Source organism: Oncorhynchus mykiss, chromosome 7 (assembly GCF_013265735.2).
Source record: "Oncorhynchus mykiss isolate Arlee chromosome 7, USDA_OmykA_1.1, whole genome shotgun sequence".
NCBI classification, from domain to species: domain Eukaryota; kingdom Metazoa; phylum Chordata; class Actinopteri; order Salmoniformes; family Salmonidae; genus Oncorhynchus; species Oncorhynchus mykiss.
The window spans coordinates 53,231,788-53,258,503 of NC_048571.1; the positions used below are offsets into that span (position 1 = coordinate 53,231,788).

A 26,716-nucleotide genomic window follows, 5' to 3' on the forward strand; every position below is an offset into this window, starting at 1 on the left:
CGGGCGGCGGTCCTGGGATCCCATCCATTATGCATGGCTGAGCTTTATTGCATTATGTTTTTAGGCTAACACACTTAGCAGGCGTGTAGCATGCAGTACACACTCCAGCCCACTCCACAAAGCCAGTGAATAATTCAGTGGAAGGCAGGAAAGGCATTAGGCTGGGGATGGAGGCCTTTAATCAAAGACTCCAGCACCCAGCCCAGCCCAGCCCAGCCAGCCCAACACACCCCTATTGCCAGTGTCAGACCCCTATTGGCAGTGTCACACTTCTGCCTACCTTGACCCTTGTAGGATGGCCCAAATTAAGGTGACTAGTATTGATTCTGAGACGTGTAGTATTTTCAGATGTTAGTGTACGCTTTTTATATTAATTCAAATTTCCTACTCTTTTTCAAAGATTTCTCACAAAAACAGTCTGTGAAATGTCAACGGAGCACTGAGTGTATGCCAAGCTTTTTATTTTCACAGCCTTTTACATTTCATTCAGCTCGTGTGATGCTAATTTCGCTTTTTGCGACCCGTGGAAACAACTTTGAAGACGACGACAAAATTTAAAATCCTCAAAAGTTGTTACGAGAAGCCTGCACCTTAGTTTGAGTTTATTTGTATTTTTCAGGGACAGTGCACATTAATCAATGTTTCAGTAAAAGTGCCGTTTTAGCCAGCCGGCTAATTTTCATCCACAGTCCCTGGGAAGGTTATTAAAAACAATTACAATAATAATAATATAAGCAATGAGCAGTGAGCACATGCAGAGCAACATAGAAGAACGCTTGTCTGCCGAAACGTTGGATATTTCTAAGGGCACAGGGCGAGACCCAGATGCAGACACGGGAGGCAGATGTTTCGTGTCTCTGATATTTATTAGTATCCAAGGGGCAGGCAAGAGAATGGTCGAGGACAAGCAAAAAGATCATAACAAGGTCAGAGTCCAGGAGGTACAGAGTGACAGGCAGGCTCGAGGTCAGGGCAGGCAGTATAGTCAGGCAGACAGGTTCAGAGTCAGGGCAGGCAAGGGTCAAAACTGGGAGGACTTAGCAAAAGCGAGATAAGGAAAAGCAGGCATGCGGGGAAAAACACACTGGTTGACTTGACAAGACAAACTGGCACAGAGAGACAGGAAACACAGGGATAAATACACCGGTGAAAATAAGCAACACCTGGAGGTGGAGACAATCACAAGGACAGGTGAAACAGATCAGGGCGTGACAATATTAGGTTATTCAATTATTGCACCTGAGCTCCTCTTTTTCTTTTCAGCGTAGAACAACCAACACGTAGCACGCAGACAGAGCAATAGCACAGAAAGCAACAAAACTAAATCCAGAAAAGCAACCTCTATGTCAACAGAGCCTGTGCTTATTATCGGATGTATTAGGTTACAAAATCCACCATTTTGGATATTATGTTTATGGAGTGTTAGAGAGCCCACTGAACAATTTGGAACATGAATAGTCATATTTGTCTTGGTAAAATATATCATCACCAAAGTGTGTTTTCACCCACTATGGGCAACACAAAGTCTCTAATCCAGATACACATATGCTTTATCCTGTATTTGATTAATTTTGTGTGACTCATTTATTCAAGCCTGTCACCAATGTGAATGTTTTGTAAACATTACACAGTGATTTTTATCTCTTTTATCTCCTCTTATCTCCTCTCCTCTTGTCTCTTCTCCTATCATATAGTTAGTGCCATGACAGAACAGCCCTCCTTTTCCTTATACTCTCCTCCGACCACTTCCCCACCCAGCACCCATAACATCTCTACCTCCCTTCCACTGCATTCCCTTTCTATCTCCCTCTCTGCATCCATCCCTCTTCTCTTTTTACAGCCAGGCTCCCTCGGGTGCTAATCCTGTGTGAAATGTTTCAGGAAAAGAGGATTATGTTGTGGAGCTGCATGGTTTTGGGGAAAGTTCACTCACACTTGATTAAATTAATCATTGTCCTCCAAAACCCCTCCTGGTCAGTCCTTTGGATATTTGTTCAGATAAATACCAGTTCCTAATAGGCTAATACAGCTTTAATTGATTCTGCTTATTGAAGGGATTTTATTGTATGTATGCTCCCCGTGCACACCAGGGGAATACCAAGCTACTTAGAGTGACAGTGTTGTCTACAACTGATTTGTAGTTGTAATAATAAAAGCTGTTGCATGTGTTTTGCATGTGTTTGAGGTTCTGGGACACTGACTGACTGACTGCTGTGTTCCATACTCTCATCAGTATTGATCTATGGATGTGTCGAACTGTCTTTCACAGGCTGCTTAGCACGGTGAGGTGTCAGGTAGGGGAGGAGGATGGACGGACTGGGTGTGCTGTAGTGGATGCATTGTGTGGAGAGTGGGGGGTTTATGGGGCTTGAAGAGTAGCCCGTGAAGAGCGGACATGCCAGCTTTGCAGATTGGATACTTAACCTTGAGATGATAAAGATAAACATTGTCCCTCCTCCTTCTCATCCTCCTGCTCTTTCCCTTTCTCTGTCTCTGTCTCTCCTCTCTCACCCTCCTCATCTCTTGCTCTCTCTCTCCCTCCTCTCTCTCTCTCTCTTTCTCTCGCTCTCTTCTCTCCCTCCTCTCTCTCTCTCTCTTCTCTCCATCCTCCTCTCCCATCTCCCTCTCTCTGTGTCATGGCGGAGCATATGGCTGCAGAGACTGTATTAAATAGTTAATTTAATTACAGCTGGTGGTTCTTCTGGGGGCCAAGCATAGCCTGACAACTCACAATAAATGTTCTGCTGCTCTGTCGTTCGCTACATACTTTAGTCTGAGACTGCCATCATTGAAGTCGTTTGTGGTTATGAGGGGCACGAGGGGCAAAGTAATCAGCGATTTGATCATCTCTTACCAACCAGAGTATCAACGCCAATGACGAATTATCAAACCGCCGCTTTGCCCACGTGTGTTCTGGCTCTGGCCTAACCCAATCGGTGAAGGGTCTGGGAAGTACTCAAATCCAGACTCATTTGGCGTAGCATTTGGCCGGAGAAAGGAGTCTGGGTAGCCAGGCAAGGCCAAGCAGCCAGCAGTGTACGCATTATAATTACTATGGCGGACCAATTACTCCTTAGCAACAATTGGTACACCACATGAGTATTAGGATTATGGCTGCCAACACTCCTAGTGTCATCCACTGTGTATGATATTATAAGGTTGTATGCCCTTGTAGTGAGGGAGTGACGAGAGAGAGACATGTCCTCTGCATCATGCAGAAGACAGAGGATCCTAAGAGGGATATGTGTACAGAGTCGCTGCAGTGCAGATTTAGCATTTTGACAAATGGCCGACTCTCCATCTCATCTCTCACGTCTCCATGGATTCGTCACGTTACATCATGAACTTCTTGCTCAGCAGACATTCTGACTGAGATGCCTTTCAAGTCAGACTGCTCTAAGAATACCAGAGCAGAGGTCTATTACATAATGTGTCTACAGAAAGAGCTTGTGTCATGTCCCCTCAATGGCCCGCACCTGAATATGTCTCCATGCATCTATGCATCCATCATTGATTTCCCCTTTGAATAGAAAATGCATTGGGGCCACAGAGAATTTGCAGGCTCTATTAATTTGGCCATGTGAAAAGGGGAGACAGAGTGTATATTTGTATCTGTGTGTGTGTGTGTCTATCCATGTGTGAGAGAGAAAGAGGGTATGCATGCGTGTTGTGCATGTGTGTGCATGTGCGCGTGCGTATCTGTGTGTGCCATAGCCCATGTGGAAAGATTTTTAGGCAGGAGGGACTTTTCCATCCCCTGTCTCCCTGGTTACATCTCTCTTTCTCTGTCTCTTTTCCCATTATCATACAACACATCCACTCTTTACTCAGCACCTTTACAGATGTCATGGCAAACACCTGGCCTTCTATTTGAGCCCATAGAGAAAGATATTTGAGCCCATAGGAAAATATATTTGAGCCCATAGAGAAAGATATTTGAGCCCATAGAGAAAGATATTTGAGCCCATAGAGAAAGTGGGCTGGGCTGCAGGCAAACCCACGTCCCCGGACTTCAGAGCACGTGATTGATTTTCTTCAGCTACTCATTGCAAACATGACATATCTCTATTATCACGTGTTGAGTATCAGTTGAGTGCCCCTGAGTCTAACCGAGTGCGGACATGATTACCGCCTTACATTGTACTACGCCTCAATGTTAAGGGGCTGCCTGGAGAATCTGCAGGTCTTCGGTACATCTCTGAGCTAGGTGGTGTTGGAGAGAAGTGGCTTAGCGGAGCATTTCTCTCATAAAGGGATATCCCAAGTCATGTACCACTGACTTTTTCTGTCTGCCTGCCTGCCAAGCCACACAACCTGTAGGGCAGCCATTTTGGGATTGAGCACTGCACTAATTTGCTGTGCTGTAGTTAGTGAATCAAGTGCAGCTACGATACAGTTCAATTTTGACTCTATTTACATGTCAAGGTGCTTTGCTTGGCCTGACTGTGTGAGTGCCTGTGGTTCACAGAGCTCGTTATCCTGCTCCTGCCGAGCTAAGATGTCTGCAGCAGTGGTGGCTGACCCAGCCAATTAGAGATGAGCACACTCTGTTTCTGGTCCAAGTGTTTCCCTATGGGCTTAGCTAACCAGCTTAGTTACTCACAATAAGGCCTTATGATGGGGATGAGCAGGTAAGAGCCAGGCTGCCACACACATCCCTGGGCTAATCTTCTGCTGTCTTCTTAACCTGGCACACAATGCCAGCCTTGGAGGGAATGAGCCAGCAACTGGAGGGGTGCTGGCAACAATATCTCAGGTGCAACCTACCACCGATGTTCCCTTGAGCAAGGAACTTAACCCCCTAAACTGCTCATTGGGCGCTGCACTGTGGCTGCCCTCTGCTCCAGCCTCTCCAACCTAATGTGTGTGTGTGTGTGTGTGTGCGTGTGTGTGTGTGTGTGTGTGTGTGTGTGTGTGTGTGTGTGTGTGTGTGTGTGTGTGTGTGTGTGTGTGTGTGTGTGTGTGTGTGTGTGTGTGTGTGTGTGTGTATATCGCGGGGTTGGATAACAGCAGAAGACAACTTTCCATCTCATGCGGACTAATAAAGTATATGTTATTCAATCGTTCTGCTTCCCTACAGTAACCCCCCACACACAATGCTGAATCCTTCCCCAGCACAGCAGGGTAGGTCGGCTCATATGCCTAATGAATTTTGAAGGATACATTAAAGTCTTGTAAAGTCCTAAACTACTTGATTCACCTAGATTATAATTGTAAAACATATTTTTGATTAATCTCAGGTAATAGGATTTAGAGAGGGATTAAGATGAGAAGAGCATTAGGAGTGTCCACAGCCAGAGAGGAGACATTTTAGGAATGGCCTCATCTGAGGCTTTGGATGACTCAGATTTAATTTCTCACCTCAGTGTTACATCCAAACAAACAAGCAAAGTCTGAAGGAGCGCTGCACCAAGCAACACAACATTATGTTGTGAAGAGACTGTGTGTGTAGGGGTGGGGGTTGAGCTCTCACCACAATCCCTCACTCTCCTGAAGATGTCCGCTGTACACATGCCCTCGGGACGCTTTTTGCTCACTCAACAATTAAATGCATTGGGGGACGATGGACTGCCATTTTAGAATGCTCGCAAACAATTGCCTTCTCCTGCAACAAGACATAGAAGAGAGAGGAGCAGTGGCCTGTGGTCAAAGAGAGTAGCAGAGTACATTTTTGGTTGCTGTACAGATTATTTTCTCTTGTTTGTCTCATCTAAATGATGAGAAGCACGCAGCCATATTCATTTAGAAATGAGCTCTTTCAGTCCAAACCTAAAGATAGATCAGTAGACCTGGAAGGGACGTGTTTAGGAACGATCAACACACTGACGCTCACAATGGAAAAGCATAAGTGAGTGAGTGACGCACATACTCCTTCACTCCTTGTGAAATCTCCAAAGGCTGCCTGCCACAAAAGAGTGACTGGAGCAGATATGGTCATCACAACAACGGCTAACCCTATTTCAGGCTTATCGGGCGCACTGCAGCTACAACGATAATTGGAGTTTCCTCTGTCAGTCAGTCAGCCAGTCTGTCAGTCAGTCAGTTAGTCAGTCAGTCAGTTAGTCAGTCAGTCAGTTAGTCAGTCAGTCATGCCTAAGAGAGGCTCCAGGATCTGTCTACTCTGATTGCTGTCTTTAGTTCCCCCTTCACAATGGAGCTCGGCTAACGAGCAGGTTGTAGTCAGGCTCATATCTTAGGCCATTGAAGATGATGACGGTGATATAATACCACATTTCCCTCATCATTAACGAGCGGATGACAGCACTAGAGCTGCGGAATGAATCCAGCCAGCCAGCAGGAGATGGTACTGATTGATTGACTCAACCACATTATTCTTATTATTATCCTAGGTTGTTTTGGTCAATCTGTGCCAAAGCTAATGAGATAAGAGATGCATTTGAAATGATTTCAAATAAAGACCTTTTAGTGTTTTGATTAAGGCTGACTGCGGAATGAACAGCGCTGTAAATGCTCTCTAATTCCATCATTTTCTCTTCATGCAGCTGCCTGCTAGGTTGCTAACATCCTGATGTGAGTGTTAGGTCATGTTCTCTCTGTTGTGATATGTTTATGTGTTGTGGTTGGAAGCTGAAAGGGGCATGTTGGAGGGGGAGCGACTCTGTCACTGTCTGAAGACGTGTCTCCTGAGGTCAGGGAAAGTGCCAGGGTTTGTGCATCACTGTGGTTCTCTCTCCCCATGTTTCTCACAGCATCTATGCTGGTATGCTTTCCTTTGTTTCTTTTCTCTTTTTTTCCCTTTTTAGTTACTGAGCACATGACAGTGCTCTTGCGACACACAAACATGACTTCACTTTTACCGAGACATGAGTTGACAACAGGCCTGGGATTAGGAGCCCCTCCCCGTACCATACTGAACAACACAGTCTACTTAAGTCACACTTGTTTTTGGATAGAACTATAAAACAGATCTGTCTCTCGCCAGCAGAGTACTGCGGTAGTATGTGTGTGTGTGCGCGCCTGTTTGTCTGTGTGTGAGGAGAGATAGGCCAGTTTTGTTATCAGTATGTTACACTGTAGTGGATTGGGTGGATAAATGTGCTCCATTCATGTGTGAGTGTAATCATACTGAATCCTTTTGTTGATCTGAGCCAGATGCTAAGCAAGGCTCCTCACTGGGATGGGGTCGGTGTGTGTTTTACTCTCCAGCTGTATCTGGCTCCACTGACCCACGAATGACATAACAGAAGGATGGACTGCCTACAGCAGAGAGACACAGAGATGGAGAATGAACAGAGGCAGAATGAGTGAGAGAAAGAAGGAGAGCAAACTAGAACAGATGTTGGAGTTGTAGGGATATAAGTGAGAGATAAGGAGGGAGATAAGTGAGAGATAAGGAGAGAGAGAGAGAGAGAGAGAGAGAGAGAGAGAGCGACACCATGAGTCAGCATCCTGAGGGTAACCCTCTCCTCCCTCTCGCCCCTTCACAGATACTGGGATCCTCTGTTCTTTTCTCTCCTCATGTTATCATGGTTGTGGAGCCGCTAAGCCTGTCACTCTTCTGCTGACTGCTGCTAATCATGAAGCTGAGAGGAGCAAGGTTGTCCCTCCTCTGCAACTCTCCTGGGCTCTGTGGCACAGCAGGGAGGAGGGATGGGCGTAGCTTATGGTTGGTTAACTTTAATATGGATGCAGCTGTGACCGTGTGAGCCCACTGGCCCTTGACAGCTTTTAAATCAGCAGGCTCTGCAGATACTGCTATAGGTTGAGGCTCTGGCCTATCCTAGGGTCTTGCACTCTGTTAGATAATGTTGCTGCTGCTGTAGCCTACACCCTGTGCTGATGATAAAAGTGCAGATAATTAATTTACAGGACTGGGGATGTGTGAAGTCCATAGCCTTTCCTACTCCTACACAGGCTCAATTCAGACACCATTTACTATCTGAGTTGCAGCTTGACCCGCATCACACTTACAGTACCACTGTCTGAGAGAGAGAGACACCAGGAGCCCAAGGTGCCCTGAGCCAATTTCTCCAGAAAAAATAGACATCCAGAGCTGTGAGGTTAGAAGCAGTGGATGGATGACACCTTGGGGGCAGCCTGACACCTCAGTGGAGTGATGGTGGGTGCAGAGGTCATTCAGGTGAATGTGTCCCAGCAGGCCTGGGGAGACAGAGGCCCCAGGCGTTTGACTGAGCACAGGGGATCTGAAGCACTGACACCAACAGCCCGCCATTAATTACATGATGGAGTGCTGTGCTTGTGATTGGGCCTCACCGTGGCATGGAGCTAGCATCTGCCTCACAGGGATGAGCACCACAGTGTTAGAGCCTGTTTCACAACACACACTGCTAGGTTAGTAAATGCCTTGATTCCAGAAAAGTCCTCAGCCATATGGAGGAAAGGAATGTGTGTGTGTGTATCCTCTGCATTACACATAGGGTTGCAATATTCCGATTGCTTTCCCAAAATTCCCAAGTTTTTCAGAAATCCAGGTTAGAAAATTCCCTGTATTGGGAGGGAATCAGCAGGACAACTGGAATTCTTCATTCAGGATTGCTGGAACACTTGGGAATTTTGGGAAAGTTAGCGGAATTTTGCAACCCTAATTACACACATTTGGGACTATGCCACATTTTAATCTATTGAATAGTAAAAGATTTTCACAGATTCCTCCGGAACATTCATCACGCACACTTGTCCCCTGTTCCCACTGATTACTACTTGTATAAGTGTGCCCTTTGGTTTCCGTTGTCTGTTGATTATTGTTACTATGTCCGTTGGTGCGTGTGAGTACCTGTGCTGTGTGTTTTAGCTTTTGTGCCATTGTGGATTGCACAGATGATTACGGGTCTCGTCCCGTGCGATAATCATTGTGCGCTTGTGTTATTTATTTGAGGTAATCCTCGCTCTTTTGTTTAGGTTGCAACACTGTGTTTTGTATTGTGTTTGTTTGGTTTTTGTCCCCGTGCCCTAACACGGCATGCCGAAATTTGGGCTTAATAATAAAAACTATTCCGCATTCCTGCGCCTGTCTCCCGATCCTCCATGCCAACGTACAAAGATGCATACATCTAGGAGAAGGCTTTTTGCCAAATGGAGAAGATTCCTTGCTCACGTGACATACTGCATGTAATGGTATATGGCGGTCGGAGACTAAACCTCCGGACACCCTGCCTTGTCAGGGGAATCTTCATTATGTAGCATTTAGATAACAGAATAAATTACCTCCCTTGAGAATTCCACATGCGCTCGAAAGATGTGGAACCATCAGCTACATACTGTAGGTGTGTCTTGAAAACAGACCAATTAGGGGACTCTGATATCTGTTACTCTTTTACCCAGTGGCAGATTCCTGAGCCCTTCTCTCAGGATGCTTTTGGATGTGTGCGTGCGTGTGTGTTTGCATGTGTATTTGTGTGCGCGCTTGTGTGTGTGCTTCCATGAGTTTGTGGACACTTGTGTGTGCCTCAACAGTGAGGTGTTAGTTAAAGTGTGGAGACTCTGAGTCAACCACCCTCAGTGCTCCTCCTCTCCACTGGTATCTGCCCTGAGATGCTACAGGCTCTACAGAGGATTACTGTATTGCTGATGCTAAAAAAAAGCAGAAAATAAATCTTAAAGAATTCCTGGCGTTACCCTTCCATTTGTGAGTCACTCACTCAACTCCAACCATTATGAGGATGAAAGCCTTGTGTAATTAACAGGGATACAAATTGAGAGGGTGACTTAAAAGCTGATAATCAAAGGAACCTATCTTTTTAGGAATCATACCCCAATTGATACACCTCAAAATTATTCTGATTCCTTCAGTTACTTCCAATAGTGTGTATGGTAATGGTAACATTCACTGTAGGTAGATGTTAATGGGGATAATGGAAGATACAGATATAGTTGACTGAGAAAGTAGTGGGAAGATGAAACACCACATTGGAGGAAATGTATAGGTACTGTGGCAGTACAGAGAGATGCAGAGAAGGAGGGGGTAGAGAAAAGTACAGAGAGAGAGAGAGAGAGAGAGAGAGAGAGAGAGATAGAAGACCAGGGAATGTGAGGTGAAGTTCAATTATTTTCATTTGTCCTGGCTGGCTGCACTCACTCCAAATACACCAGCATACAGGGCTGACGGGTACTATGGAGGCCATTGAGTCCCCACCTCCGAGTATACAATGACTCTGTTATCTGTGAAGAGGAGGAATGAGGTTCATCTCTGATGTGACAACCTCACTAACACCATCTGACAGGACCGAGCAGGCCACAAAGACTGCATTGTATAGCCACGGGGTTGGTGTGTGCGTTTTTGTTTGTTTGTGTGTGGTGTGCGTGCATGCCTGCATTTGTGTGTGTATCCGTGCGTGCATGGATTTGTGTGTGTATGCGTGCATGCGTGTGCATGCAAACAGCAGGAGCCTCTCAATAAAATAACAAAGTAACACATTAATTACAGAGTAAGTTGAATCATTCTCAGTCATATTCTAAGTACCGTAAATTATTTGACATTTTGCTGAAGGGAGATTGCATTGCAAGTCTAGATTGTGGCCTGGTATCAACTTTACCCTTCAAAGTATTTCATGTTATCATTGCCTTGGTCTTCAGAGAGATGTGACATATAGTGTATGGGATGTATTTTAGACTGTTTATATGGCCTGTTTCTTTGGCATTTCTCTGAGGGAAGACTTGCATGGACTACAACCAAATTCTGGGACAGTTTGGGCTGGGGCTGGCAGATTGTGCCTCTGTTCCCCTGTGTCTGTCTGTGTGTCTGTGAGCCTGGACCAGCTGTGATTTGTCCCTCTTTAGAGCTAAAGAGTGGACACGCACAACTTTTATCCTGAAAAGCTGCCCCCATAGGGATAGTAATTCCTAAAACATGCCACATGGCATGCAAAAGAAGGGTTGATTTATGGTAACATCAATCTTTAGGGGCAAAATATAGGTCAAACGGAGTATGATGAGGATATTCCTAACAAGTAATCACTCGTTTTTATGTTATCACTGGTTATGTTTATGTTTATGTTTATGTTGTCACTGGATTTACTGTAGATGGTGTTTGTCATGACTTGTTCTGTTATAACAGTTAGTTAGGTAGCCAAACATTACATGACCCATTCCACTACAAGCGTTTTTCTAAGAACACAAATAAATATTTAGCAACAATTTGTAATTTTGGGATGTGTTCATTTTGACCATTGTTTGATGAACAAGGAGATAAGGTTGTAGATTATGCAGAAATTGTCCCATAGCTCATCTTTATTCTATTACTCTACCAATTCTACATCTCCATTGCTATCACCAGCTAATTGCTATCACCAGCTTTGTCTACTGTAGAGGGCTGTTTCTTTCTGAAAGGATGTATTAGTATTCATAGCCATGCATACAGAGTTGTGTTGAGTGGAGTTTTGTCTGCCCGGCAGAGAGGAGAGAGAGGGAACATGATGATTACTGAAGCTCAGCGCCAGTCGAGCCATTTCAAAGCCACTTCTCCCTCCACTGCCAGCCTGGAGACGAGGCTCACATCCAAGACACTGAAGATCTGGTCTCTTTTCTCTCTCTCTCCTCTCTTTATTCTCTCTCTCTCCTCTCTTTTTTCTCCCTCTCCTCGTCATCTTCTCCAACACCCAGCAAACTGTCCTCTGCTTTTACAGGATGACTCTCAAGTTCCTGTCTCCTTTCAAGCGCTATATGAACTTCCTCTGTTTTTACAAAGACGTTAAGGGGTTGGTTAGAAGAAGTGCTATCTCCTGAGGTTTTCGAGACCTACCACTTCCTTTGGAAAAGGTGTTGTGTTGGCCTATGCTTGGTTGTCATTGAAGCTGTGAGTGTCTAACAATTGTATGCATATTATATGAAACCTTGTTGTCAGTTGTATTGTGTAGATGAGGTGCATTCACTGGAGTGACTGATGGAATGGGAAAGCATATTGTTTGTCCTCTAACCTCTTGTTTGACCTCTAACCCTTTGTTTGTTTTCTAACCTCTTGAAACTGAACCTCTTGTACATTTGTCGTGTAATAACACTTTGTGTCTCTGTCTCTGTCTGCTCAGGGAAGGTTCTGAACACGGACCTGCGCCACTACCTCAGCCTGCAGTTCCAGAAGGGCTCGTTGGACCACAAGCTGCAGCAGGTCATCCGGGACAACCTCTACCTGCGCACCATCCCCTGTAAGTCTCCTCAACCTCTGCCCTGAAATGGCACCCTATGCGGGCCCGGGTGAAATGTAGTACACTATAGATGACAGACGCACCCATCAGTGTCTCTCTCACACACTTGAAAATCGCCATGACAACACAAGCCCAGACGTTGCTCCAAATTGCAGTCTGTGATTACGGTCTTTTATGCGAAAGCTTCTACTTTGAGTGGTTGAAGATATAAATCAATCTGCAAATTAGATTAAATCTGAATGAGCCGTCAGTTAAGAGTAGACGTCAGTTAAGAGCCGTCAGTTAAGAGTAGACGTTGAGGTGCTATCCTCTTCTCAATGGTCATAATAGCTGTGTTCTTAAAGTAGGAAAGGATGTTAGGTTCTATTAGAAGGGACGATGAACATGCATGAAGAACAGAGACCTTATCTCCAAATGATTACATTATTATGTAATTACCACACACATTAAGTGACAAAATTAAGAGCATAATATTTACCATTACATTTTTCCAAAGGAGAGTCTCTAATAAGAACAGTAACATGTTTGAGCCACACACAGTCCCACTGTTCCTCAGGCTATGGCAGACAGTTCTGCATGGCACTGTCACAAACGCAGGCAGAAGTGGGAAATATTTCCGGGAAGTAGGCAGCTTACCTCTCATGTATATTTACGTTTTCGGTGAGGAGGAATATTTCTCCCACTATCACTCCCTTCTCTCAACCAAATCAAATCAAATCAAATTGTATTTGTCACATGCGCTGAATACAACAGATATAGATAGACCTTACCGTGAAATGCTTACTTACAAGCCCTTAACCAACAATGCATGTCACATTCTGATCTTAGTTCTTTTGTTATGTATTTGTTTTAGTATGGTCAGGGCGTGAGTTGGGTGGGTTGTCTATGTTCCTTTTTCTATGTGGTGTTTTTGTGTTTGGCCTGGTATGGTTCTCAATCAGAGGCAGGTGTCGTTAGTTGTCTGATTGAGAATCATACTTAGGTAGCCTTTTCCCACCTGTGTGGTGTGGGTGATTATTTTCTGTTCAGTGTTTTCTCAGCACCATACAGGACTGTTTGTTTGTTGTTTTATTTGTTTTGTTCAGTGTTCAATTACTTTATTAAAAAAATATGAACACTTACCACGCTGCGTATTCCGCCTCACCTTTTTCCACCGCCTCACCTTCCTCCGACCGCCTCACCTTCTTCCACCGACGAGCGTTACAATGAAGTTTTAAGAGAATATTTTCGAAATAAACTAAAGTGTAAAAAAAAAGTAACACAATAAAATAACAATAATGTGTCTATATACAGGGGGTACCAGTACCGAGTCAATGTGCGGGGGTACAGGTTAGTCGAGGTAATTTGTACATGGGGGGTCCTCCTCTGACACCGGCCAGTATATAGGTCCTGGATGGCTGGAAGCTTGGCCCCAGTGATGTACTGGGCTGTATGCACAACCCTCTGTAGTGCCTTACGGTTGGATGCCGAGCAGTTGCCATACCAGGCAGTGATGCAACCGGTCAGGATGCTCTTGATGGTGCAGCTGTAGAAATGTTTGAGGATCTGGGGACCCATGCCAAGTCTTTTCAGTCTCCTGCAAAGGAAAAGGCGTTGTCGGGTCCTCTTCACAACTTTCTTGGTGTGTTTGGACCATTATAGTTCGTTGGTGATGTGGACACCAAGGAACTTGAAACTCTCAATACACCAGGTTTTTAGAAATGTTAGAAAATGTATTCAAAGTAAAAAACTGAACTACCTTGTTTACATAAATATTCAGACCCTTCGCTATGCGACTGGAAATTAAGCTCAGGTGTATCCTGTTTCCATTGATCATCCTTGAGACGTTCCTACAACTTGATTGTAGTCTACCTGTGGTAAATCCAATTGATTGGAAATTATTTGGAAAGGCACACACCTGTATATATTAGGTCCCACAGTAAACAGTGCATGCCATAGCAAAAACCAAGGCATGAGGTTGAAGGAATTGTCGGTAGATCACAGAGACAGGTTTGTGTTGAGGCACAGATCTGGGGAAGGGAACCAAAAAGGTTTCTGCAGCATTGAAGGTCCCCAAGAACACAGTGGCCTTCATCATTCTTAAATGGAAGAAGTTTGACCTAGAACCCATTGGTCACTCTAACAGAGCTCCAGAGTTCCTCTGTGGAGACCGGAGAACCTTCCAGAAGGACAACCATCTCTGCAGCACTCCACCAATCAGGACTTTATGGTAGAGTGGCCAGACAGAAGCCACTCCTCAGTAAAAGGCACATGGCAGCCTGCTTGGAGTTTGCCAAACGGCACCTATGGACTCTCAGACCATGAGAAACAAGATTCTCTGGTCTGATGAAACCAAGATTGAACTCTTTGGCCTGAATGCCAAGCGTCTCGTCTGGAGGAAACTTGGCATTTTCCTTACGTTGAAGCATGGTGGTGGCAGCATCATGCTGTGGGGATGTTTTTCAGCGGGGCGGACTGGGATACTAGTCAGGATCGAGGGAAAGATGAACGGAGCAAAGTACAGAGAGATCCTTGATGAAAACCTGCTCCAGAGCATTCAGGACCTTCAGACTGAGGCGAAGATTCACCTTCCAACAGGAGAAAGACCCTAAGCCAAGACAATGCAGGGGTGGTTTCAGAACAAGTCTCTGAATGTCCTTGAGTAGCCTAGCCAGAGCCCGGACTTGAAAACAATCGAACATCTCTGAAGAGATCTGAAAATAGCTGTGCAGCAACACTCCCCATCCAACCTGACAGAGCTTGAGAGGATCTGCAGAGAAGAATGGGAGAAACTCCCAAAATACAGGTGTGCCAAGCTTGTAGCATCATACCCAAGACGACTCGAGGCTGTAATCGCTGCCAAAGGCCCTTGAACAAAGTACTCAGTGAATGGTCTGAATACTTATGTAAATGTGATATTTCAGTTGTTATTTTTTAATAAATGTGCAATTTAGAATTTCCAATTCTAAAAACTTGTTTTTGCTTTGTCATTATGGGTTATTGTGTGTAGATTGATAAGGAAAAAAACAACTGCATCCATTTTAGAATAAGTTTGTAACGTAACAAAATGTGGAAAAAGTCAAGGGGTCTGAATACTTTCCAAATGCACTGTAAATACTGTATGATGTGTTAGCAATGCATTACTCTGAATCAAAAGTATTTTGTTTATAGCTAATATCACTGAATCAATTTTAAATCAATACACTGAAAATGATCAAAGTCACATATTTAAAAAAAAAAACTGGATTTGTCTGTCCTTTTCTTGTGTGTATCACACAGTTCCTGTAAGGCCATGCTGTCCTTGTGCTTTTGAGAGCTTTCTAGCACTTTGGGTTGATAATGCTCCATTACAAAAACCAAACATCACCCACTCCCCTTGGCGTGACCAGGGCACAGCAGCATTATGGTCTGTGAGTGGGCCACGAAAGATGGTACAATCAAGAAGGAGAGAGAGAGAGAGAGAGAGAGAGTGAGGGAGAGAGTGCTCGCAGGTCCTTGCTGTGTGCCTTGATAATCCCTGAGTCTCCTTCATTGGGTCTCAGACTGCCTCCATGTCCTCTAGATGGTTACACAGGCGCAGCACTCGCTGCTGAATCTGGCTCTCCTGATTGAACTCTTGGTAACATAAAACCATTGAGTTTAGTTTTTTGCGTGAATATAGTTCAGTGCCACACTAAAGTAGGCTTGACATTGTACTCTGATGTCACGTTCTGACCTTAGTTCTTTTGTTATGTCTTTGTTTTAGTATGGTCAGGGCGTGAGTGGGGTGGGTTGTCTATGTTCCTTTTTCTACGATTTAGGATTTCTGTGTTTGGCTTGGTATGGTTCTCAATCAGAGGCAGCTGTCAATCGTTGTCCCTGATTGAGAACCATACTTAGGTAGCCTGGTTTCACTTTTGAGTTGTGGGTGATTGTTTCCTGTGTCTGTACCATACTGTTTCGATTTTCGTTTGTTCTTTCACGTTGTTATATTGTATTTTGTAGTGTTCAGTTTTACATATTAAAATGGACACTTACCACGCTGCAAATTGGTCCGATATCTCTTTTTCCTCGTCAGAAGAAGAGGACAAGCGTTACATCTGAGGACTTTGTAAGAGACATACCATGGCCTTGAATTACACGATCATCCTGAATTCTGGCTTTAACATAATACAGATCTTTAATAAAACATTTTTGACAATCCTACACACTTATACATTTTTTAGCTATAACCCATTTTCTAGCATTAAAGAAAGCTAATGCTTGCAGTCAGGCATTACTGAGACATCAGAAGTTCAGAGTGTCTCATCTTCAAAGTAAGTGCTATGGCCACAAAAAGACTGATGCTCCTCATTTTTGCAATGCTTTCTTCCCTATTTGACAGCGAATCCCAGTGGCATTTTCAAGTGCCAACATGAAACAATGCAAAAAAATGCCATGTTATTTTTCTGTCCCTCTTTTTCTGAGTGAAACCGCCTCTGATGTCTCTGTTGTGGCGTGTGTCTTTGTCTGTGGCTGTGGCATCCATGCAAGCCAGGTCTTTAAAAAGTAGGACCGCAGTATTTGAAAGGGAGAGATTATGAAAGACTTGTTGGGGTGCCAATTTGGGTCCAAGGTAGACAAATGTTCATGCATTCTCATTGTCGCTCTCACACATACATACAAACACACACACAGAGGCATGCACACACAGACACGTGCACAAACACACATGCACACACACGCACACACAAACAAACACAAACACACACACACATTGCCAAGAGTTCCACTGCTGAGGGAAAAGTGATTGCTTCCGATGAACGTGTCCATGTGAATGACTATGCATAATGGCAGGAAATGACTGTTCTCTGTGATAAAGCGTTTATACATCTTCCTACTTCTCTTGTCTGCTAAATGAACTGCATTTCATTTTCATCAGGGACATTTATTATCTGGGGAATTTGTTTGAAAATTCTGCTCCCACAGCTCATTTGAAAGTAACCGTAAATTAACTATTGACTGTGTCAGGATTATTTTTTTCAGTGTGCTAAAATACTTTCTGCTTTCAAGTAGATACATAGCACCCTCAAAGCAAAGCATAGTTCGTCCTCTTTGTCTTTCCCTCAACAGGTTGACAATGGAATAATTACAGGAGCAGTAATATTGATGTGACATCTGGATGATGCTGCAGGCAAGATAGAGGCTTGGCAGGTAGTGGTGCCCTCAGTAATTGGGCCATGGGGGACATTTTCTGGGACCAAAGCTTTCATGGGGAGACAGAAACAGACATCCTGTTAATGAGAGAATGCTGTGAACTCCCTGATGCTCATATCACACAAGCACCATGTCCTTTTCTTTTGGTTACATCATCTGTGATACCGGTGGCCCTCACTCCATGTTTCCTAAATCAAATCAAATGTTCTACCATTTGTATCAGTGTTCATGGGCTCATTCTGTCTTAGGCTGTCGTTGCATTCTCATATGTTTGTGTGATTGACAGGCACCACACGGCTGCCAAGAGAAGGGGAGGTGCCGGGGGTGGACTACAACTTCATCAGCGTGGGAGACTTCCGTATCCTGGAGGAGAGTGGCCTTCTGCTGGAGAGTGGAACCTACGATGGTGAGCACTCACTAAGGAAGCGTTCAATAATGAATTGATTAATAAGCTTAGTAGTCAATTGCATTGACCAAGGCTAAATTGATTGGTCAGGGGAACATGATTAAGAGGCTTGTTAGAACTGAAACCTTTGATCACAAGGATACTCAAGAGCCCTTGTGCTGCTCTATCCATTAAGAGCTCTTTTAATCTGTAGCGCAGCAATGTGCTGGCCCACCTGATCACCACTCTCAGTAGATCTTTCAAACTGCTGAACCTACTACTGCAGAGGAGGAGCTATTTACTCATGTGATGATGGCCCTCTCTACCTATTTTATTTATTTAACTAGGCAAGTCAGTTAAGAACAAATTCTTATTTACAATGACGGCCTAGGACCAGTGGATTAACTGCCTTGTTCAGGGGGCAGAATGACAGATTTTTTACCTTGTCAGCTCGGGGATTCAATCTAGCAACCTTTCGGTTACTGGCCCAACACTCTAACCACTAGGCTGCCTGCCACCCCTATGAGGGGAGGCTGTGTTCATTGCATGCTTCCAAAAACTACTGGCAGCTACTGGATATCTTAAAGTGGGTTTCCATCATTGGGGTATCCTCTCAGACAGAAGAGGAGTCCTCTTCTTTACGAGGGAAAATCTGCTTCATTTTTGCCTCAATGGTGACACACTGAACTTGGCTCATGTGTGACCTCCTGTACTGTAAGTAGCCATAGCAAATGCTGTTATAGCCCGGGGATGATAGTTCATATTGTCACTGAGAGGAGAATAGAAATATGTTTTATCTGTAGGGTTGTTGACACAAGGAAGGCTGTTTCTGGGTTTTCCTGATACTCTATGTAGTCCATTACAGTTGAACGAGTTCTTATCAGTTGTTTTACTTTAGTTATACTACAATGGCACATTAAGTACTTACCCTGTATTATGGGGTTGAATAGTCTCAGAGTATTTATGTCGTGAAGGGATTGGAGCCGGGGATTTTTTTTCACATTGTTTGATGATTATGGCAATAACATGATAATCTCCTCTCTTTAAGCTCAGTCTTTCATACACCAAATCCCAGCTGTCTGCTGTGGAATCAGAATGGAATGGACTCAGTCTTTGAATGTCAGAGGCGCACCTCTGGTCTAGTGGTTGGCCCATGTCACTTATCCTTCTCTGCAGTGTCTCTCCTATTGCCTCCCGTTTATATTCCCTGTGATGGAGAGTTTAAAGATTAAGTCAAATCCTCATCTGGAGTAAGAGTCTTACCAAGCAGCAGCACCGCTTCTATGAAGGGGTTTGGCACTGGCAGGTCCTGGCTGTTGACAGTCTTCTGAGCCCTCTGATGTGATGCTCCCTGAGGTTCCCCTTCCTGTCAGTCAACTCACAGCTGACAGACGCAGGTCAACACTGACACCTCCTCACACACACTTTGAGCAAATCGCAGCCCTGTTGGTTTGGGGGAAATACAGAATTGAGATCACATACGGTAAGAAAGGAGCTGCAAGATTCAGGAGCTGCCAAGTCAAGGGACAGCCATCCGCGACTGTGAGCTTCCCTTCATCTCTCAGCTGCAGCCAGACCTGTGGGTTTTTCTGCACCTTTACAGGCAGCCAGATAACACACGACACAGAATGGCGTTTAGCTGGGCTGTAGTAAAGCACACATTCTGAATGATTTCATTAGTCTAGAGAGAGAGAAGAGGACCAGGGATAGATTTATAGGACTTCAGCCAAGCGCCCAGAGTCAGCTTTTCAACGGCAAGCTCTCAAATCTGTACACTAGCAGTGTTTGGCTGGGTGAATATATGTGTATTGACTTTCCAAGGCTCTAGGCTGCTCTTTGCTGTCCATTGAAGACCCTGATAGTGGTAGGTCCTCGACAGAAACATGTTTGGCTGCTGGGCATTTCCATCTAAAAGACCCATGAGCACCAACATGTGAAGTTCATAGGAGCATGTCAAATTAGGTGTCAAATGTACATTTTTGTAATTTAGCAGACACTCTTATCCAGAGCAACTTTCAATAAGTAGTAAGTGCATACATTTTTGTACTGGTCCCCAGTGGGAATTGAACCCACAACCCTAGCATTGCAAGCACCATGCTCCACCAACTGAGCCCCACAGGAAAGCTAAGAGTCTATGTTTTGGGGAAATTAAGGCATAGATTTAAAAAAAAAAAAAATTAATTCCATCTTAAAAATTAGGCATAAGTAAAGGCTTTGATTACTGGATAAACAGATGCAAAAGGGGACTTAGAAAACATCTACCATAAAAAGTCTTAAATGGTATCAGAAATACGTCCAAACACAATAATGTTGATGGCAAGACAACTGGCAATGAATATCAACACTTATATTTAGTTTTAGAGAAATATTGCCTTGTGCATTGTAATTCTGTTAACAAAGACCCACATATCCTCATGAGGAGGGAGGATGATGAAATCTTACAGAAGTAACAGACCTACCAATTGGTTATAGTGATTTTACTGATATCAATTTTGTTTAGGAATTTTTAAGTAATCACTGCAAATTAATTGGCTTCAATGGGAAATGATAGTAGCCACAAACCACAGTTGGGTCGCCTGCTACTGTCCTGCCTCCCACTGGCATACTGTTATGTTCAGCTGGTTACTGTTTTCTTTCACTTTCTGTTATCTGGTGGTCAAACCAAGAATGTTAACAACCGTCTGAGTCTGGACAACCTCTCCCTCTTTCTCACTCTGCCTCTCGTTCTCACTCTCCAGTTAATGTCACCTCTCCCAGCTCTTACTGACACCTACCCATGAGCCCCCTCTCCTTCCATTTACTTTGAACAGCATCATCCCCCACTGAGCACCGACCGACACCGGACATCCATGGACATTAAAAAGTAGTTGAAATTTGGTCAGTCCACCCTGGCCTTAGTGTTAACGTCCACAGACAGACCAGACTGGACCAAATCTGAACCTATCATAGACATATGTTTCACAAGTTTGGATAGCACAGTACTGTACAGTGAGTAGAGCACATTAGAGTACAGTACAATACACTACTGTACTGAACTGTAATTTACTGTACTTAACTTCACTGTACTGAACTGTACTCTAGCCTACTCTACGCTGCTGTGCTGTAGTGTACTGCCCTGTACTGCTTTGGTTACTGTAGCTCAATAACCAAAATAGATTTTTCAAACTCAAGGTGCCATGTCATAGCTGATACCCAATTCTTTCTGCAGACATCTTTCAATCTTAATTGGGAACTGCCCTACTGGCACGGAGCTGTGGTCTCCCTGCACTATGAGTAAACTCAGTACAGCTGTGGAGGTCATTTGATAGTGGAATGGGATTTTTTATATTTATATGTGCTTGAACTGTATCCTCTTTTGCCATAAAGAGTATACTGAGTGAGTGTGTGAAAAATGAACATGACCCAGTTCTGCTGGAGTAGCCTGCTGTATTCGAGCCCTCTAGTTTATATTATCTCCTAATTTTTAGTGTCCATACATTTGACAAGCCCAACTGACTTTTAGAGTATGTTGTAACCATATTACTCTTCAATGTGATCCTTAGCTAATCTTAATGGTGTTTCGAATAGCCCATTAGCCATTAGCTGCTATAGCTTGCATCCCTGCTCTCTGGCTGATTTGTACTGCTGTGCCAGACAGTCAGAGAACTAGCACTATTATCCTCTCTCTCTTCCCTTACTTCCTGTCATCCCTGGCCCTGTTAACCCCCAACTGCCACACAGACCACACAGGCCCACCCAGTGTCGTGCCAGACCTGCCCTGCCCAGTGAGCTGAGGCCTCTCCCCTCTCCCAGGCGGTGCTGCCGGGATGCAGTTCGTGCCAGGGTGACCCAGGTTTCATGACACAGCCTTCTGTGCCAGGCTCTGAGAGGTAGTCTGTCTGGGCTCAGCCCTGACTCCGGCTCTGCTCTTCTGTGTGGTTCAGGTCTAGTCAGGCGGCACAGCACAAGGACAGCTGCCCAGAAATTAACAACGCACATAGTTTGGCGCTGCTAACATCACTGTTAGTAGGAAATGGGAAAGTCTGTCTAATTCAAATTATTCTCAAATGTATTTTGGGCAGGGAATCCCACTGTGTTCATGATTCTGATTTCTATGAGAACATATGGGCCTGGAGCAGTGGGATGATTATATCTTGAGTGGATGGTCAGGGGGCCGGAGCATAATTGCAAGTAATTTGTAGATTGCAAATTGACTGCAAGAAGCCCAAACAGGTATAATACTAAATATAATCATTTTATACTTTTGTATACGATCGCATACACTGAGTGCACAAAATATTAAGAACACCTGCCTAATATTGAGTTGCCCCACCCCCTTTTGCCCTCAATTCGTCAGGGCATGGACTCTACAAGGTGTCCAAAGCATTCCACAGGGATGCTGGCCCATGTTGACTTCAATGCTTCCCACCGTTGTGTCAAGTTGGCTGTATGTCCTTTGGGTACACATGTGAAACTGTTGAGCGTGAAAACCTCAGCAGCATTGCAGTTCTTTGACCCAAACCGGTGCGCCTGGCACCTACTACCATACCCCATTCAAAGGCACTTAAATTGTTTGTCTTGCCCATTCACCCTCTGAATGGCACAACATATACAATCCATGTCTCAATTGTCTCCTTTAAGCTGTGTCCTCCCCTTCATCTACACTGATTGAAGTGTATTTAAGAAGTGACATCAATAAGGGATCATAGCTTTCACCTGGATTCACCTGGTCAGTCTATGTCATGGAAAGAGGAGGTGTTCTTAATGTTTTGTACACTTTGTGTATATCTCTCTATTATGCTTGTGAATACTTTGGAACAAATCTCCAAAATTAAAATCACTTGGAGCTGATTTGTTGGTGTTTTTACAGTCTTTTATGTCCAACAATAAAACATTTAAAATAAAAACATATTATAATTGTTTAGATCAGAACTTGGCTGGCCGCCAGTTGAAACCCTGGACAGATTTCAATGTATACAGTACTTTACACTGATGTATGCCTTGCTAAATTCATTAAATTCTCTAGTGGGTTGAGTACATGAATTTAGTGGGTTGAGTACATGAAATCAGTGGACTGATGCCTAGCATGTACTGTGGCTGTTTCTGACTCCTGTGCTTTGCCTTGGTGCATTTAGCAAGGAATATATCAGTGTGAAGTACTGTATACATTGAAGTCTGTCCATGTCTATTAGTGTATATTTGTATTTTATTTTATTTTAAGAACAGATTTCTACCCCAGGCAAACCCTCTCCTAACCCGGATGACGCTGGGCCAATTGTGCGCTGCCCTATGGGACACACGATCATGGCCTGTTGTGATACAGCCCAGGATTGAACACAGGGCCTGTAGTGATGCCTAGCACTGAAATGCAGTGGCTTAGACCGCTGCGCCACTCAGAAGATGAAGCTCATCAACATGACATTTGCAATATTTATGTCAAACAAACCACCCCCTCTTCTTGTCAGCTTATAAAACAGTTTAATATGACAAATAATAGCAGAAATCTCCTCTGACTTGTCACTTTCACACACCCTCACTTGCCTGACGCACATTTACCAGGGGCCGAGAGATATGTTTGTAATTAATATGTATGCTATAACGTCTGGCTGATGAATGTCAGGGTGGCAGGAGACAGATGACTATTAGCTAGGTGGCCCCCAATCTCTCCCTGCTATCGCTGTGCCACCAGGGTTAATGAAGCCATCTCTGACAAACTGCTGTGAGGGAGATGAGCACAGGAGCATTAATACCATACGATTTAGGATTACTATCGTAACCCCGGTTCCCTGATAATAGGAGTGAGATGTGTCACATTGGGATTCACTCAGAATCACTAATCAGGGGAAGAACCAATCACACATGTCTGTCGAGACATGTGGCCAATGAGCCCCTCCCACTATTGCCTGTTTCTGTTTATTTGTTTTTTATTCGAGAATGTGGAACAATTCTTTGATACTTTTCATTAACTCATGCATAGCAGTTCTTTATATGGACTAAAATAAATGTGTTCATATAGACAGAATATTATGTATAGGCTATATACTGAATTTTTTATCAGTTATGAAAATAGAAGGGGCTCGTGAGTGGCGCAGCGGTCTAAGGCACTGCATCTCAGTGCTAGAGAGATGACACTACAGACCCTGGTTCAATTCCAGGCTGTATCACAACCAGTTGTGATTGGGAGCCCCATAGGGCGGTACACAATTGGCCCAGCATCATTAGGGTTTGGCCAGGGTAGGAAGTCATTGTAAATAAGAATTTGTTCTTAACTGACTAAGTAAAAAAAAAGGTAATATGGAAAAAAGCCTAAATGTGGATGTTTCAATTAAAAAAGACTATCACATGACTATGGAAATGTGATTTTAGAGACACAGAGTAACAATAGGTTATGATTAAAGGGTTATGCTGTAGTGGGCTCTCATCATCATTATTCACATCCTTCTAATTAAATCAAGTCACAATTATCAGCTTTGGTATTGACATTAGTGAGCAGGCTTTCTGAATGAGTAGAGAGAGACACATGGTTAGGCCTACCAACGGAAAGAGTCTGAAAAATAAACATTATTTTGAAATTTGGACCACAGAACACCAAAGTTTATATGAAATGTCTGCCTTTTGCAGTCTAATAAGTTCATTTAATATAGGACAACATCACAACATCTATTTATCTTATGTTGTTTCATTTAGTCTCATTATGATACTGTACATTTAGGCTATTTCAAAATAACAGAACACCATATTTTTTATTGACACTATAGGCTATTATGCTAAAGATCTACGTATCTGAGATTCAAATTTTAGGCAAGGGCATCTTTTAAAACTATTTTGATACTCACCTCATGTCTTGATAATATGAATGAGAATGTAGTCAGTAAATCAGCATTTGTCCATCTCTCCCATTGTTCCCATTTTCAATAAAAAAATATGGATGAGCAATTCATATAACATTGGAATGTTATAAAGTGCTGTCCTACCCTGGCTGGCGAGGACACTCAAGTGAAGCCATTGAATAAAATGAATTACAAGGAAATAAAGCTTTTTAGCTTTTGAACCAGTTTTTTAATGCTACAGTATAGGCCTTCATGTTTAGCCTGTATAATTTCAACTATACTTTCCGTAAAGTATGAGACATCAAAATGTTTTAGAAAAACCTTGTGTGCTGTGTGTCAAAACAGCTGTTATTTACTGTTATTCTGAAAATGATTTTCTCAATCAGCTGATTATTGTTGAAACAGGGCTCAAGTTCAATGTCTAATTTCACAGATAAATGCTTATAATATTGACAGGCAATCGACACTGCCATTAATACAAGGGACGATTTTATATAACACGATTTTGGACTACTAAAATGTTATTAGAATGTATACAAAATACGTTTTTAGTTTTAGGAGGTCATACTTAAATGTAAAATAATAATAGGCACACAAACTAAGGAATACTATTTTAGTATTCTATTATCTTAAGATTATCACCAAGACAGGCAGACAGTCCAGATAGACAAACAGTACAGTAGGCTAAACATTGCAAAAGAAGAGCATATTTGGATTATTAGAGATTATTTCAGAGATTTAAGAGAATCAATGCAAATGTATGCTGCTCATGAACAATAACTAGGCCCAATTCATTACCATTGAAACTATCCTCTTTGAACTGCCAGATCTGAATAAATGGATTGGATGGATGGCTTCGATTGTCCAGCAATCGTATTGCAAGTCGTGCATATGCTAATAATCCAAATATTCTGCTTAAAACTATCTTTCACTGCTACCCTCAGAATTCATTATTCTTAGAGGAGGTCAGAAGAAGCTGCATTGGAACCCAAATGGATCCTCTCTGTGCATGGAAAAAAATATCCTGGTGCATGAAGGCTACACCGACGGGAGAGACAGACTGCAAATAAATCCTTCTGGAAGTGGACTGAATATGATGTTTCCAATGCAGAGGTCACAGAACTCTCACTGATGGGGTTATCGCAAAGTTATCTGGAGAACACAACCATATCCCGGACAATGCTCAGATTTGCATCCGAAAGGTGACGATGACTGGCCTGAAGGTGAAAAGCCTGGAGACCCAGGATGAAACCGTTGAAATTGTGGACCGTGGTAACACTGCTTGCCTGCGTCTATTTAAGGAGAAAATACATTCTTTAAAAAATTTTTTTTAGAAACTAGATATAGGCCTTGATATAGTATAGACTGTTTTTAGCCTTCAGGCTTTATATAATCATATTAACTAATTTCTAAACAATTGTAACGATGTTCGTCTGAGGAAGAAGGAGTAGACAAAAGCGCATCATGGTACGTGTTCATGTTGCCTTTAATTAACTGAACACTAAATACAAAAGAACAAGATAATAAATGAAAACCGCAACACTGGTGCAAACACTGAAATGGAAAACAACTACCCACAACCAATAGTGGGAAAACAGGCTGCCTAAGTATGGTTCTCAATCAGAGACAATGATTGACAGCTGCCTCTGATTGGGAACCATACTTAGGTATCCTGTACCCACCTGTGTTTGTGGTTAGTTGTTTCCTGTTTTGTGTTTTGTCACCTGATAAGACTGTTTCGTTGTTTCACCTTTGTTATTTTGTGTTCAGACCACGCTGCATTTTGGTCCGATCCTTCATATTCCTCATCAGACGAGGACGAGAATCGTTACAACAATATTCTGCCCATATGAACACATTCATTTTAGGCAATAACTGAACCAATTTCTGTAGACTATATACAGTTGAAGTCGGAAGTTTACATACAACTTAGCCTTAAATATACCTTAAAATACACCTTAAATACATTTAAACTCCTCAATTCCTGCCATTTAATCCTAGTAGAAAGAATGATTTATTTCAGCTTTTATTTCTTTCATCACATTCCCAGTGGGTCAGAAGTTTACATACACTCAATTAGTATATGTTAGCATTGTCTTTAAATGGTTTAACTTGGGTCAAACGTTTCGGGTAGCCTTCCACAAGCTTCCCACTATAAGTTTGGTAAATTTTGGCCCATTGAGTCAGGTTTGTAGGCCTCCTTGCTCGCACACGCTTTTTCAGTTCTGCCCACACATTTTCTATAGGAT

At 43.2% G+C, this 26,716-nt stretch overlaps 1 protein-coding gene across 3 annotated transcripts in view; it reads left to right on the forward strand.

Moving 5' to 3' along the window:
* The window catches only part of LOC110527986 (membrane-associated guanylate kinase, WW and PDZ domain-containing protein 3), a 144,642-nt gene that overhangs the window by 81,745 nt on the left and 36,181 nt on the right, over window positions 1-26,716 (forward strand). For all 3 annotated transcript variants that reach the window (XM_021609676.2, XM_021609674.2, XM_021609675.2), the window contains exons 2-3: window positions 12,003-12,119; window positions 17,560-17,679. In XM_021609676.2, coding sequence (XP_021465351.1) covers window positions 12,003-12,119; window positions 17,560-17,679 — 237 coding nt within the window. The remainder of the gene's footprint in view (window positions 1-12,002; window positions 12,120-17,559; window positions 17,680-26,716) is intronic.